This window comes from Lissotriton helveticus, chromosome 2_1, assembly GCF_964261635.1.
Source record: "Lissotriton helveticus chromosome 2_1, aLisHel1.1, whole genome shotgun sequence".
In the NCBI taxonomy this organism is placed as follows: domain Eukaryota; kingdom Metazoa; phylum Chordata; class Amphibia; order Caudata; family Salamandridae; genus Lissotriton; species Lissotriton helveticus.
The window spans coordinates 355639315-355653475 of NC_136059.1; the positions used below are offsets into that span (position 1 = coordinate 355639315).

At 48.0% G+C, this 14161-nt stretch overlaps 1 protein-coding gene across 14 annotated transcripts in view; it reads left to right on the forward strand.

Moving 5' to 3' along the window:
* Positions 1–14161, forward strand: part of NIPBL (NIPBL cohesin loading factor) — a 1942504-nt gene that overhangs the window by 843697 nt on the left and 1084646 nt on the right. For all 14 annotated transcript variants that reach the window (XM_078674965.1, XM_078674957.1, XM_078674966.1 and 11 more), the window contains one exon: positions 6618–6769. In XM_078674965.1, coding sequence (XP_078531091.1) covers positions 6618–6769 — 152 coding nt within the window. The remainder of the gene's footprint in view (positions 1–6617; positions 6770–14161) is intronic.

Below are 14161 nucleotides of genomic sequence, written 5' to 3' on the forward strand. Positions count from 1 at the left end.
AGTAATTTACTACTGAAAAGTATTTTTATGCTTACTTGTACCAGGCTTGCTGAGTTCTAGAAATAAAACAGTATATTTTTTATACAAAGCAATTGGCCTAGAGCTCAGTTCTTGAGTATGTGAGACCATTTGCTGACTGAGTGTGTACATCAAATCCTTTACACTGTTCTCTGATACTGCCTTACTGCTCGACCAAGCTACCACTTTAGAGAGTAAGGTTCTATCTAACTTTAGCCTCTGCCAAACCGCTGGAGACCCTTGGACTCTATACACACTGTACCATACTTTAGTGCAGTGGAATATATACAGAGCCAGTTTCTTACACTTAGTGAATGGTACCTGGGTGCCAAGGGTATTGGGGCTGAAGAGGGTCTCCTAGAGACCCATCATCTAGCCATGCAGACTGCCAGTGCAGCATAGATGGCCTGGTGCAGACAAAATGATCGACATGGCATACTGCCTGTGTCACAATAATGAAGAGAACACTCACTTGAGTAACTGTGTGCACTGCAATAAACGATTGAACAGTTCAAGCAATCTATTAAAAAAATTAATTAAAATTGTAACTTCATGCTCTACATGGTTCAACGAAAAAAACTTCAAACAAAAAATTATCATATAGTGGTAGTGTTATTAGACAGTCAACATGTAAATTGAAACAACCTTAATATACATACACCATTGATACATAAAGCATAAATCATTTCATTACGTGCGTTATTTGCATCATTTTGGCTTTCAAGTGTTTTTACAACAAAAAGCGTTTCAACGTAGCCCGATGCATTTCGGGACACCCGGTCCCTTCCTTGGGGGCCACAGTAATGAAAGAAAATAGATACATTCTCATGTTCAAGAGCAAACACTAAGAAATACAATATTTATACATGATGATGCTTATCAAATACTACCAGGATTGTGAACTACACACAGGAGAGGCCTCCGGATAACCCTGTGTAGACAGAAAAAACCTGAACAACAGTAAGATTACACCGTCACCCATTTCATAAAGGATTCAGAAAAGGAGGTGGTGATGAACAGAGTGTCTGAATTAAGCAGACCACTCTTACCCAGTCCAAAGATCAGGGCTTGATCCATCACCGTTATTTATCTCACTGCCCCATCCCAGCTCAGAACCTGGCTATATGCAAATTAGTCTGTCCCTGGCCCAGTGCATCATAGGAACAGGGCAGACCAAACTACCAAGCCAATTCTTCACCAGAAAGGAGACAAGCTACCGGGGACCGGTTTCTGGCATTTCAGCCTCTTCGGCCCGGCTTGCTTGAATCCTGATGGAGCAGTGAGAAAGGGACTCATGTCTGAGTATACCCTGCCACACCTATAGTGGCCAAAAACGATTCAGAAAAGGGGGTGGTGATGAACAGAGTGTCTGAATTAAGCAGACCACTCTTACCCAGTCCAAAGATCAGAGCTTGATCCATCACCGTTATTTATCTCACTGCCCCATCCCAGCTCAGAACCTGGCTATATGCAAATTAGTCTGTCCCTGGCCCAGTGCATCATGGGAACAGGGCAGACCAAACTACCAAGCCAATTCTTCACCAGAAAGGAGACAAGCTACCGGGGACCGGTTTCTGGCATTTCAGCCTCTTCGGCCCGGCTTGCTTGAATCCTGATGGAGCAGTGAGAAAGGGACTCATGTCTGAGTATACCCTGCCACACCTATAGTGGCCAAAAACGATTCAGAAAAGGGGGTGGTGATGAACAGAGTGTCTGAATTAAGCAGACCACTCTTACCCAGTCCAAAGATCAGGGCTTGATCCATCACCGTTATTTATCTCACTGCCCCATCCCAGCTCAGAACCTGGCTATATGCAAATTAGTCTGTCCCTGGCCCAGTGCATCATGGGAACAGGGCAGACCAAACTACCAAGCCAATTCTTCACCAGAAAGGAGACAAGCTACCGGGGACCGGTTTCTGGCATTTCAGCCTCTTCGGCCCGGCTTGCTTGAATCCTGATGGAGCAGTGAGAAAGGGACTCATGTCTGAGTATACCCTGCCACACCTATAGTGGCCAAAAACGATTCAGAAAAGGGGGTGGTGATGAACAGAGTGTCTGAATTAAGCAGACCACTCTTACCCAGTCCAAAGATCAGGGCTTGATCCATCACCGTTATTTATCTCACTGCCCCATCCCAGCTCAGAACCTGGCTATATGCAAATTAGTCTGTCCCTGGCCCAGTGCATCATGGGAACAGGGCAGACCAAACTACCAAGCCAATTCTTCACCAGAAAGGAGACAAGCTACCGGGGACCGGTTTCTGGCATTTCAGCCTCTTCGGCCCGGCTTGCTTGAATCCTGATGGAGCAGTGAGAAAGGGACTCATGTCTGAGTATACCCTGCCGCACCTATAGTGGCCAAAAACGATTCAGAAAAGGGGGTGGTGATGAACAGAGTGTCTGAATTAAGCAGACCACTCTTACCCAGTCCAAAGATCAGGGCTTGATCCATCACCGTTATTTATCTCACTGCCCCATCCCAGCTCAGAACCTGGCTATATGCAAATTAGTCTGTCCCTGGCCCAGTGCATCATGGGAACAGGGCAGACCAAACTACCAAGCCAATTCTTCACCAGAAAGGAGACAAGCTACCGGGGACCGGTTTCTGGCATTTCAGCCTCTTCGGCCCGGCTTGCTTGAATCCTGATGGAGCAGTGAGAAAGGGACTCATGTCTGAGTATACCCTGCCACACCTATAGTGGCCAAAAACGATTCAGAAAAGGGGGTGGTGATGAACAGAGTGTCTGAATTAAGCAGACCACTCTTACCCGAGAAACAATGCACATCCTGGGCAGAGGTGTCACACCTTCTTCCGAAGGATGGGCAAGTGCTCGAAGAGGGAAGCTTCAAAGGCCTGCCACCTTTGTAATGCGATCCCCAGGCTCTGCTAGCAGCAGATGGCAGCCCTGATATAAACCCCCACTTAGGGTGGGAAAACCGGTGGGAAACCATGGGAGAATAGATTTGCCCACCTTTGCCACACTCCACCCCTAGGGATGCAGAAGGCGAAGTGAAGCATATCTTTCAGTCTCTGCCATCTTGAAGATGGGAGACCCCTCCAATCAGAGCTAGGCTAGTTAGTTAGTTAGTTCGTTTTTGGAATTTGTATTGCGCGACAGCTACCCAAAAAGGGTTTCCGGCGCAGACAGAATAGTAGAGGCAGCAGGAAACCAGAGAATTTTATTTATCAAACAACCAGGTTTTAAATGACTTGCGGAAGGTGATGTAATTTGTCTCATTTCGGAGCGTGACAAGGAGTGAATTCCAGAGTGTGGGCCCTAAATGTGCAAAGGATTTTCCCCGCATCTGGGCCAGTTTAAATTTGGGGACGACAAATCTTCCTTGCGTGGCTGATCGTAGATTACGAGATGGGATTTATGGTTTAGACAGAGCAAGAAGGTAACTAGGGGAAATTCCTGATTTAATTTTATGCATATAGGTGAGTGTCTTAAATTTTACTCGGCTCTCAATATTCAGCCAGTGGAGTTTACGTCGGTGCGTTGAAATAGATGAGGTCTTAGGATCTCTACATAGTAGCCTGACTGCAGCATTTTGAGCCACCTGTATTCTATGGATTACAGATTTGTTTGCTCCCACATAAAGCACATTACTGAAGTCCAGTCTTGATGTAAACAAGGCATTGACTACGGTTTTTCTGATCACTTCTGGTAGCATCCAGCAGATTTTTCGCAGCAATTTGATGATGGTAAAACAAGTGGCTGCGACTTTAACTGACTGGGAATGCATACTGAGGGTCTCATCAATTAGCACACCTAAATTGTGTACTTATGATGAGGGAGATGGAAGAACACCCATTTTGCACGGCCAATGTTGCTGGGTCCAGAGATTTTTCTGTTTTCCTAGTACCAGTATCTGTTTTCTCTCCATTCAATTTAAAAAAATTAAATTGCATCCAAGCTGCTATGTTATTTAGGCCGGTTTTGAGTACAGAGGTGGTAGCAGTGTTATGAGCAGATAAGGAGAACATGATTTGTGAATCGTCTGCATATAAGAGTAAATGGACAGTCCAGATTTCTCAGCCAACTCAGCAAGTGATCTTACGTAGAGATTGAATAACAGCGGGCTGAGAATAGCCCCTTCTGGCACACCATGGGCAAAAGAGTGGACTTTCGAACTCTCCCACAGGATGCTGGCATAATTGAGGGTGTAGTCAATCCAGGTAAGGTGCCCATTAACCCTACCTTCCTCTCTCCTAAAAAGCCCCTAAATTTAGTATTTAGGTGGCTCCCCTAGACCTGGAAACTAGTTCCCTGCCGACCAAAGGACGATGATGAAGACGCCATGCAATGAAGCTTGAGGATGACTTCTGACTTGGCCCCTGCCCTACCGGCCTGTCTCCTGTTTCAAAAAAGACAACACCTGTCCTGCAGCCAGCGACTTCCAGAACCCGAGGAAGACAGTCCGCCCTTTGACAAAAACCAGGGACTCCGGAGGACAGTGGCTCTGTCCTCAATAAATCTATACACTGGACTCCGGTACCCTAGAGATTCGCAATTCCTGTCCACTCTGCACCCACCGCATCCCTCTTGAGTCCAGGTGGACCTCCGACCTACAGCAGGTTCCCCGGCGATCTTGACCAAGTCCGGCATTGGCAGACCCTTTCTGGACTCCACGACAGCACCTGTAATTTGAATCCAGAGGCTCCCTCCCTCCCGGTAAGAAGACTCCGAAGTCTAAAGGCACCCCTGCACCCGAAGCCCTGGGGCCTTAGTGAGCTGACCCTCTATGCCACTATGACCCTCCGCATACCTACCTACCTCTGCTGTCGTTAGTCTCCCTCTTGCAACCTCCAATGCAATGCCTGCAGCCTGTTTGTACGATGCAAGTTCTCAATTGAAGAGCATTGGGCACCCAAAGCTGTATTTGCACCCTGTATACGGCTGCCCCAGTGCCGCTGGTGGTGTATGTTTGGTGCTGCTTTGTGGCCCCCTCGTGCTTGCTGTAATCCCCAAAGCTTGGCCCCTGCAACCAATTTACCTACCTGCAAGCAATGTGGCTTCTAGCACCCCCAGTCTCCATTGAAACGTATTGGGCTGAACTTAGTTTCTGACCTCTGCACAGGACCACCCCTGTGCCCCTGGTGGTGCAGTTTTGGTACTCACTTGCCCCTTTCTGACCTTTGGTCCCGAAGACTAGAACTGTAAGTCAGATACTTACCTATTTAACGTCATTATTGTTTTTGTCCATAGGATAACATTGAACTGTTCAAACATTGCACTAAATGTCGTCTTAAGCATTTTTCCTGCGAAGCATACCTTATTTCAAAGATCTTGGTCTTCAAACAAAACTCAAACAAAGCTTATTTTTATTTAATTGATGTGGATCTCCTTTTTGAGTTGTGTCCCCTTTATTGGTCAGTGTTGTGCAATAAATGTCTTACACTCCTCTGTTAGGCCTAAGGCTGATCGCCCACACTACCACTAATAGAGCACTTTGGGTATACATTGAGCCTTCTATACTTCTGGGGAATTTCTGGACTCTGTGCACGGTTAACTACCTAATGGCATACCATATAGACAGCCAGCTTCCTACCGTATGTAAAATTAAAAGTCAGGCTAGCCATGCCAGACCGGTTGAATTTCCCAATACTTTTAATAGACTTCTATTTTTTTTTTAAAAACCAAATGATAAAAAAAACACCATTTCAGTAGTCTGTCAAAAATCTGTTTGCTTAAAATGGGCTCCGTAATCCTGCACTTCAGTGGGTCAAGTCTATACTTATGATTTATAATTTCCCCTGAGAACTGAGATTAAAGATGATTAACTTTTCATTTTGAAGGTTGTCTTCTAGAATCACGTGAACCTCGACCATTCCTTGTGATGTACCAACGTTAATCTTTACTTATTAAAAACAAACACAATTAATAAAAATTAACCAGCACATGGTGGTTTCAAGTTCTTGGGGCTAACGTTTACAGCAGTAAATGGGCTGGCAGCTCATCTTTCACCCACCTAGAAATTATAACCGGTTTTAAAGATGGTGGCCATGTGCAGTATTATCTTTAGGCTGTCATATGCTCCCTGGACAAAGACGACCTATATAACCGCCTTTGCCAAATTTAAGTGGACTCGTATCATTCACTAAGCACATGGAGAGCAAATCCCTCTTACTGCATACAGCCTCCACAAATGGTAGAGGCCATAGTTTTGCAGACTGATGGTACCCTGAACTAAGGTGGTCTAGTAAATACTCTCTCCATAGAATTACCGTTAAGAAGGCAACTTCCTGGTTATTTACTATTGGTTCTCCTTGCCGACAACTGTATAGCCTAGAATAAAGTATCCTATATCAACTGTTCTTAGAATGGTGCCACATTTTGGATGCCCCTTGTTGTCTTAGTGGAAACTCAGCTCTGATTTCAAACAGGAAAGTGGAAAAATCAACCGCCTGCTGTGTTTTTTCATGGTTCAGAAGTTTACTGGGGGAATGCACAATACTAGAAATAGTGATTAATCTTTTCCTAGAGATGAATAGTTTTTTTTACCCAGCATTAATGTAATGCTGATTTTTGTCTAGGTATATTCTAATTGCCATGACATTTTGCATTGTTAGATGATAATTTGTTCTTTTTTCTAGGTGGCCTGTTAAGTTCAAAAGCGAAGCGAGCGAAAGGTTCAACCCACAAGCAAAGAGTTATTATCATGCTTTATAACAAAGTATGTGATGTTGTTATCAGCTTGTCGGAATTGCTAGAGATCCAGCTCCTGACGGACACCACTATATTGCAGGTATGATGGTTTGTTAAAATATTATTTGATAGAGTATGTGGCTTGATTTTAAAATAGTGATAATAGATTATTATTGATCAAATTAAACACTGAATCGCCCTGCCATTGTGGTGGGGCTAATATGTAAAGCATAACGTTGTATGGAAAAGGTCTGCATAGTTCGCAAGATCACTACAACTTTAAGACATTCATTCATACCTCCCACAAAGGTTAATGTACATATACAATGTTGTGGGAGTTCTAGATAAATGTATTCTTTATTGACTCTCACATTAGTAATTTTTCTTCTACTAGTGTCTCATGTGTAATCTGGACTGTTTCTGTCCTGTTTGTGAAGCAATCTGCCACTGTGCATGAAGTTCGTTTGTACTACACACAAACAGTGATAGCAAATTTCTTACCTTCGTGCACTGCCACATACCTCTCAGTGAACAGTAACCCAGATGGGTGGATTGACATTGTGCATAGGAGAAGAACAGGCAGAAGATGAGACCATGTCAAGTGCGTCTCTTCGGCTCATTCTCACAGAAGCCTAACATTTTTCAACCTAGAATGCCCAGCATCTAGAGATCTTTAGCCAGCCTAGGCCTGAGGATTAAACTAGAGACATATCGTAACGGAATACCTTATGATGTGTGTTTTATAGAGACCATCCACTATGTGTACTTTAATGCCCTGCACGTATCAAACTGGCTTTCAAAAACACATTTGCTTACATTTATATGCTGTAAAATACTTCAATTTCCAACCAACAGTAAATGTCAAATGTTGGAACAAAAGTCCTCGGTATGGCTTTGTGAAGCAGTGCTGTCGCACTTATATAATTTTTCTTTGTAGCCCTGTGTATTTTTGGTAAATTAGACAGCCTAGTAAGTATCCTGTAATCCACTCCTCTTTTCTAAGATAGCTGGCTTCGCACACCCAAAGTGCACCCTGCCTTTAGAAGTTAGCTAAAGTCCATATACCCAGACTGTTATGTGAAAGTGGGTTCAACGTAATTGTAGTGGAAAGACAGGCCTTTTTACTTGTTCCCAGATGAGGGGTGGGAGGGGGGGTGCGTTGGATGGAGGTCCCTACCAGCTCCTCCTATTATGTATGTATAGCCATGTTTATACTTGGGAGCATTTCACCTTCAAAATGTCAAGGACATGTGTAAGTGTCCTTTAAGAATTTGCTAAGGTTTACGTGTCTGTACCAACGCTCCGAGCCTGCTTGATGATTAGCAGGTGCTTGGCCTCCTTGGGGTTAAGTGCGGTTGGACGGGTGTCTTGTTCTGACCAGCCAGACCTGCACTTGAACCCGTGCCTACCTCCGCAAGGTAGGAGCCCAGGGGATTGCTGCCCCAGCCCCGAAGGCTCCAATCCAAATGTAAATGTGGGTGTACTTGTAAAGCGCACTGCGACTCCATGGAGTATCCTGGCGCTGAAGACCACTGGGGAACCCGTCCTGGTTTTCCCCGTGAGATGGTGCCTTTCTGGGTATCTCCAAGGTGAAACCAGGCATCCCCGGCGTCTGTGGGGGGCTGTTGTAGAGATGAGGCAAGCTTAATGCCCAGAGTTGCCGAGTGTGTTCCCTGGTTAGAGTAGGCACCGAGGCGAGAATTATCGAGTCCGTTTTGAACCTGGTCCACGACCCTGCCGCGTCGGGAATTGAACCCTGGTCCCGGGTAGTTCTCTGCTTACAGGTCTGCCGCCTCTAACCAGTGAGCCACATGCCATTAGGTAGTTAACCGTGCACAGAGTCCAGAAATTCCCCAGAAGTATAGAAGGCTCAATGGAGTACTGTTTCCTAACAAACCGCAAAAGGAGCAGCATTAGATTGGCTCTGGAGTTACGGGGTGGGACAGGGTCTGAGGGAGGTGAGCTCATTACTTACATGCTCGCAGCACGCATGAGTGGAGTGGAGTCGAGCCTGAAGCAAAGAGAGTCATTGTGTTTGGTGCTGAGAAGGACCGGCTGGTGAGTGTTTAAACGTTGTTCGCTTAAGAGGATTAACTAAGTCCAGCCTAGGCATTTAGCGCTGTGATGATCGTCCTTGCTACTATATTGTGCGATATCCTTTGAAGCGCCAGGTAAGTGGGTGTTGTATTAAAAGTAGTTTCCTCTGAATGAAAAAAACGATTTTTTTTCCAGAGGGATCTACTTTTAATAATTCTCATTTAGCTGGCGCTACAAAGAATGGCGCCTCAAATATCGGTTCACTTTTGTTAACGAAGTTGATATACACTGTTCTTTCACTTAGCATCCTGCTTTATTTTTATGCCACAAAAAACCAATACAGCGCGCTCTGTAAAAGTGATAGAATAGTGTATGCCGAGTGCCGACCAACAGCGGCTGCCCACCTGGGAGGTAAGGCGTGGGGAAGGGTGTCACATGCACAACCTACATGTATGCATGGACGCAGGCAGGACCTAAGACCGACCCCAGCCTGTTATGACAGGGAGAGCCAAAAACAAATGCTGCATAACTAACCATGGTACCGCAGCATTGCGTTTGCTGCGCACTTCCCTCAGACACACACTGGCCACTGATAGATTACTGTAGCCTTGGACTAGGGTAGGGGGGGGGCAAGGAGAGGGGCGCTTGCCGAGCGCCCCTCTTTGCCCCCTCCTGCGCACGCCTAAGTGCACAAATGCAACCCGGAGGGAGGCCTGACGCCGGGGCTCATCCTCAGGCAGGACATCATCCAACCGTCCGCCTTAATTTTAGGCATTGCAGGGAACAGAGCTGTTCCCTGCAAAAGGCCTCAGCTCCCTGATGGGGCCACCTCACACTCCCTGTGCACAAGAGCAGCCCCACCCCGCCCATTATCATTCTGTGTGGGGCTGATTGCCACGTACAGAATGACAATGGGTCAGTCTGGGCTGGCACAGCATGTGGTGGCCTCCTACAGCCTTAGTCCAGGGCAAGGCATTCTGTCACATGGAAGTGCAAAAACGCCCATGCTGCTGCTAGGTGAGAATACAGTTAGCCAAAGGAAGGCAGTGAAAGAAGTTGAAAGGATTATAGTTATAGTATAGCAGCCATGGTTGCTGCTTTTTTTTATTTTATGCAACTAACAACCATAGACAAAGCCAATAGTTCTGGCTTGTTGTAGGTATAACGTTACTTGTTCCAAGTGTAACTTTACTTGTATTATATATCTGGATGCAATGACAGAAGCAACAAAAATACCCGTCGGGCGGCACATTATATTAAGCACAGATTTTTAGCTTATGTGTTTTAAGCCACACTTTTTATTACATCAAACACCCTTTTGGAGAGACCCCCCTAGTTTTTTTCATCCCACTTAATGCTCTGGAAACAACACCATGTCAGTCGCCCCACGTCAAGGCACTGTGCATCATGCATGACTCATGCCTTCCACTTCTTCAGATTGCCTATGTGCAGGGGCATAGTGAACCCTGCTCCACCCCACCCCTTGCTTTAGGAACTACAGCAAGGGTGGAGTTCTTGATAGGTCTCATAATAATGTGAAAAGGTGAGTAAGTAAGTGAAAGGATGGGTGGATGGATGGGTGGATAGATGAGTGAAATGATGGATGGATGCTTGAAAGGGTGGATGACAGGCGAGTGAATGGGTGGATGGATGAGTGAAATGATTGATGGATTGGTAAGTGAAAGGGTGGATTGATGAATTGATAAGTGAAAGGGTGAATGGATGGACGGATGACTGAAAGGGTGGATGTAAGGCTGGATGAGTGAGTGAAAGGGCAGGTAGATGGACAAAAGGATGGATCAATGAGTGAAGGAGTGAAAGGGTGGATGGATGAGTGAAAGGATGGATCAATGATAGGTTCAATGGATGGATTCATGAGTGTATGAGCAGATGGATGGGTGGATGGATGGAAGGAAGGATGGCTAAGTGAAAGGGGAATTGAAAGAGAAAGGGGGATGGGTAAATGGATGACTGAACGGGTGAATGGCTGGATGGATGAGTGTATGGATGGATAGGGTGAAAGGTTAGATGGATGGATGAGTGAAAGGGTGGATTGAGGGATAGATAAGTGAAATGATGGATGGAAGGAAACGTGATGGATAGGTTTGTAAATGGATGAAAATGGACATTGTTGGGCACACAGAAGGAGGACAGAATGAATGGTGAAAGACTGAATGATGGATGAAAGAATGATTACACATTGTAAGCCCATAATCGTAAGCAACATTTCCTATACATTGATTTTCCCCCTCTATAGGAATCATTGTCTCTTTATAATATGTGCGTGTTGTAACGCACTCCAAAACTCTGCCCCACATACTTGGGATGAGTAGCACTATAGAAGAAATTAAATACACATGAGAGAGAGTCTATGTGAAGATAAGGGGTGCCATTGGAGGGTGGTATCTGTAAGAAACAGGTTAGTATTGGATTCCTTACCCAAGAATATCCCCAGGCTGGATCCGAAAACGTTTGCGTAGCAGTACCCCTGCGCGTCGCTAGGCGTCATCTGCGGCTCCGCGTCCGTAGTCTGCGTCTTTGGCACCAGAATGACGTCGTCGGAATACTTAGATGCCACCCTCGCACGCTGACGTCAGTTATTCTTTTTTCCGCGCCAGCAAGCGCCGATCCGGAAAAAGTGGTTCCCTTTAGTCATTTTTTTTACTAAACTTTTTCCTTGTTTTTCGAGTCGAACGTCTCCATCAGTGCCTGTAGGGATTCCCGGGTTCAAACCCTGTGCTGACTGCAACCAACTGATGTCGGTTACCGACCCCCATCGCCGGTGCCTGTATTGCTTAGGGGCCGACCACGATGACCAGTCGTGCCCCGACTGCCGGGCCTTGACGGCGAAAGCTAGGCGGGAGCAGTCCCGTAAGTGCCTCGAGCTCCGGCAGTCGGCCCCGCGCCGCTCAAGGTCCCGGCCCAGGAGGAGGTCGAGGGACCGGTCGCGGGGCCGGACTCATCACACCTCGGCGAGTCAACACCACTTGTCGGGCTCCAAGTCCTCAGGTAAGAGGCACAAGAAGTCGAAGAAGCGACACCGCTCTTCTGACTCCCCCGAAGCTCGCGTGACGCCGCCGGGAGTTCGGGTGACACCGCCCATGCTGTTTCCGCCTGAGCTGTCGCGGCCTGCTCCATACCCGACCGGTCCCTGGGCAGAACGCGACGCCGGAGGAGATCGATGCCTTCCTCATGGCCATGAGGTCACTCATTCCTCCGTTGGGTTCCGCTGTGCCTTCGGGCCCCACGGTCCCGACTGGGAACCCAAGCGGGCTGGGTGCTTCGGCCCCGGCGCCGTCGGGTGCTTCGGCCCCGGTGCCGTCGGCGACTTCGGTCCCGACGCCGCAAGGCCCCGTCAGATCCGGGTAGCCGCTGATCGACCTAACGACCCCTCCGCTGGCGTCGGCTCCTAGGGTGTCGCCCCCGACGCCGTCCCCGGACGTTGTCCCCGATTCTCTCTCCCCCCCCCCCCCTCCTCGATCGGGTTCCGTCGATCGACGCCGCATTCGGCGCTGAGAGAAGAGCATTACTTCTATGATCCGGCCCCATCATTTGAACCTGAGTGCCAGGAGATGGAGGACGAGGCGGATTGGGAGGGGTCTGAGGACCCTCTGGCACGGGAGTGCCAGTCTTTTCAGGACTGGGCAGGTGAACTAGAGGAGGCCAGTGGTTTGGACACTTCGCCCGACACTGGATTTGTCTCCCCTCCTACCGTGGCTACGGAGGAGGGGGCTCCCTACAGTGTAGTGTTGACGAGGGCAGCCAAGGCCTTGTCTCCTGAGCTCCCCGTCACAGCCGTGAGGACTAACTTCCTCACTGAGGTCCTCAAACCGCAGGCAAGCTCTTCGGAGCCTCTACTGCCGTTCAATGAGGCCTTAACTAACGTTCTGTTGGGCACTTGGTCCGGGCCCGCTACAGGTCCCCCTGTAGATAGGAATGTGGCCAGACGCCACCGCCAGGCCCCGGGCGACCCTTGTTTCCTGTCTACCCACCCCACCCCCGAGAGCCTGGTTATCCAGGCCTCCAATTCGCAGACCACATTCCCGACAGCTCACCTTGATCGGGAATCCAAAAGGTATGAACAGTACGGAAAAAAGATATTCTCCTCACTTAGTTTGGTGTTGCGGTCGGTCAACACGGCTTGCCTTTTGGGCTGTTATACCCACTCTCTGTGGGACATGGGCGCGGACGTTCTGCCACAATGCCCGGAGGAGGCCTGGGTTCAACTCATCCAAGCCCTTGCGGAGGGGCGAGAAGCGGCACGGTGTTCTAATCGATGTGGGCTGGATACCACGGACTCGCTAGGCAGGGCGATTGCAACGACGGTGGCGGTTCGCCACCACGCCTGGCTGAGGTCCGCTAATTTTTCGGCTGATGTCCAGAACACCCTTATGGACATGCTGTTTGATGGCCGTTGCCTCTTTGGCAACAAGGCAGACCGTGCGCTTTAAGGACTCCAGGGCTACAGCCAAGTACTTGGGCCTGGCGGCCCGCGCCAGCAAACTGCTGGCTTTCGCTCCTTTCGTGGCCAAGGAAGGGGCATCCCCCCACGTCCTGCCAGCCACGGGCTGCAGACTAACATCCAGCGTGGTGGCGGACGTGGTAACCGCCGTGGCGGTGCCAGGGGACAACGGCGAGGCCAGTCCACATCCACCCCCGCAGCATCCGCCTCAAAGCCCTCCTAGTCAGAGCTTTCAGGCCCATTTAACGCCAGTGGGGGCGCATGTGAGAAGTTGGCCTGATATGATGCCCACTAGTTCTAGTGATCACCTTGTATCAGTCCAAACAACCCTTATGGTGATTGGTTGTAAGTCAACCTTATAGACCAGCTATCCTAATGGTAGCATGGACAAAGCAGTCTTCGGCTAAACTCTTTTGGCATGTGAAGCCAGCTGTTTTACCACAATATAACCCCTTGAATACCAGATGAAAGGACACCACACTGGTTGTTATGAAAATAAACAGTATATTTATCAATAACAAACACCTCTGAACTCTTTGAGGTCAGAGGGCTAAGCACATGACAATCTCTTAAGAAAAATACGACAAGTTGCACAAAATTACAATGGTGCCCTAGGGGCACGGCAAACCATATACTAAGTAAATAGAATGTGAGAGTCACTAGAAGAAATGGAGCTGTCCAGAGGCTGCAGGACCGCTGGGACTACGCTATCCTAACCTTAGGTGAGTAACAGGAGGCCCACGGGACGCAGGTGCAGAGTGTGAACTCACACGCGGGATGCGTAACAACGTCTATGAACAGTACAGTTAAAGTTAAAGGTAAGTACGGACAATCCCGACTAGGTAGGACTAAAACGACTGTGGAACTGGACACTAGGACAGTTAAACTACCCTTGAGCACCGAAATGCTCTCGTTAACTCACCCACGGGCTGCGGGTGCATAGGTGTCAAAGTGTGTCGGGTTGTCGCGTTGAAGTCCATGGAGCCTGAAAGA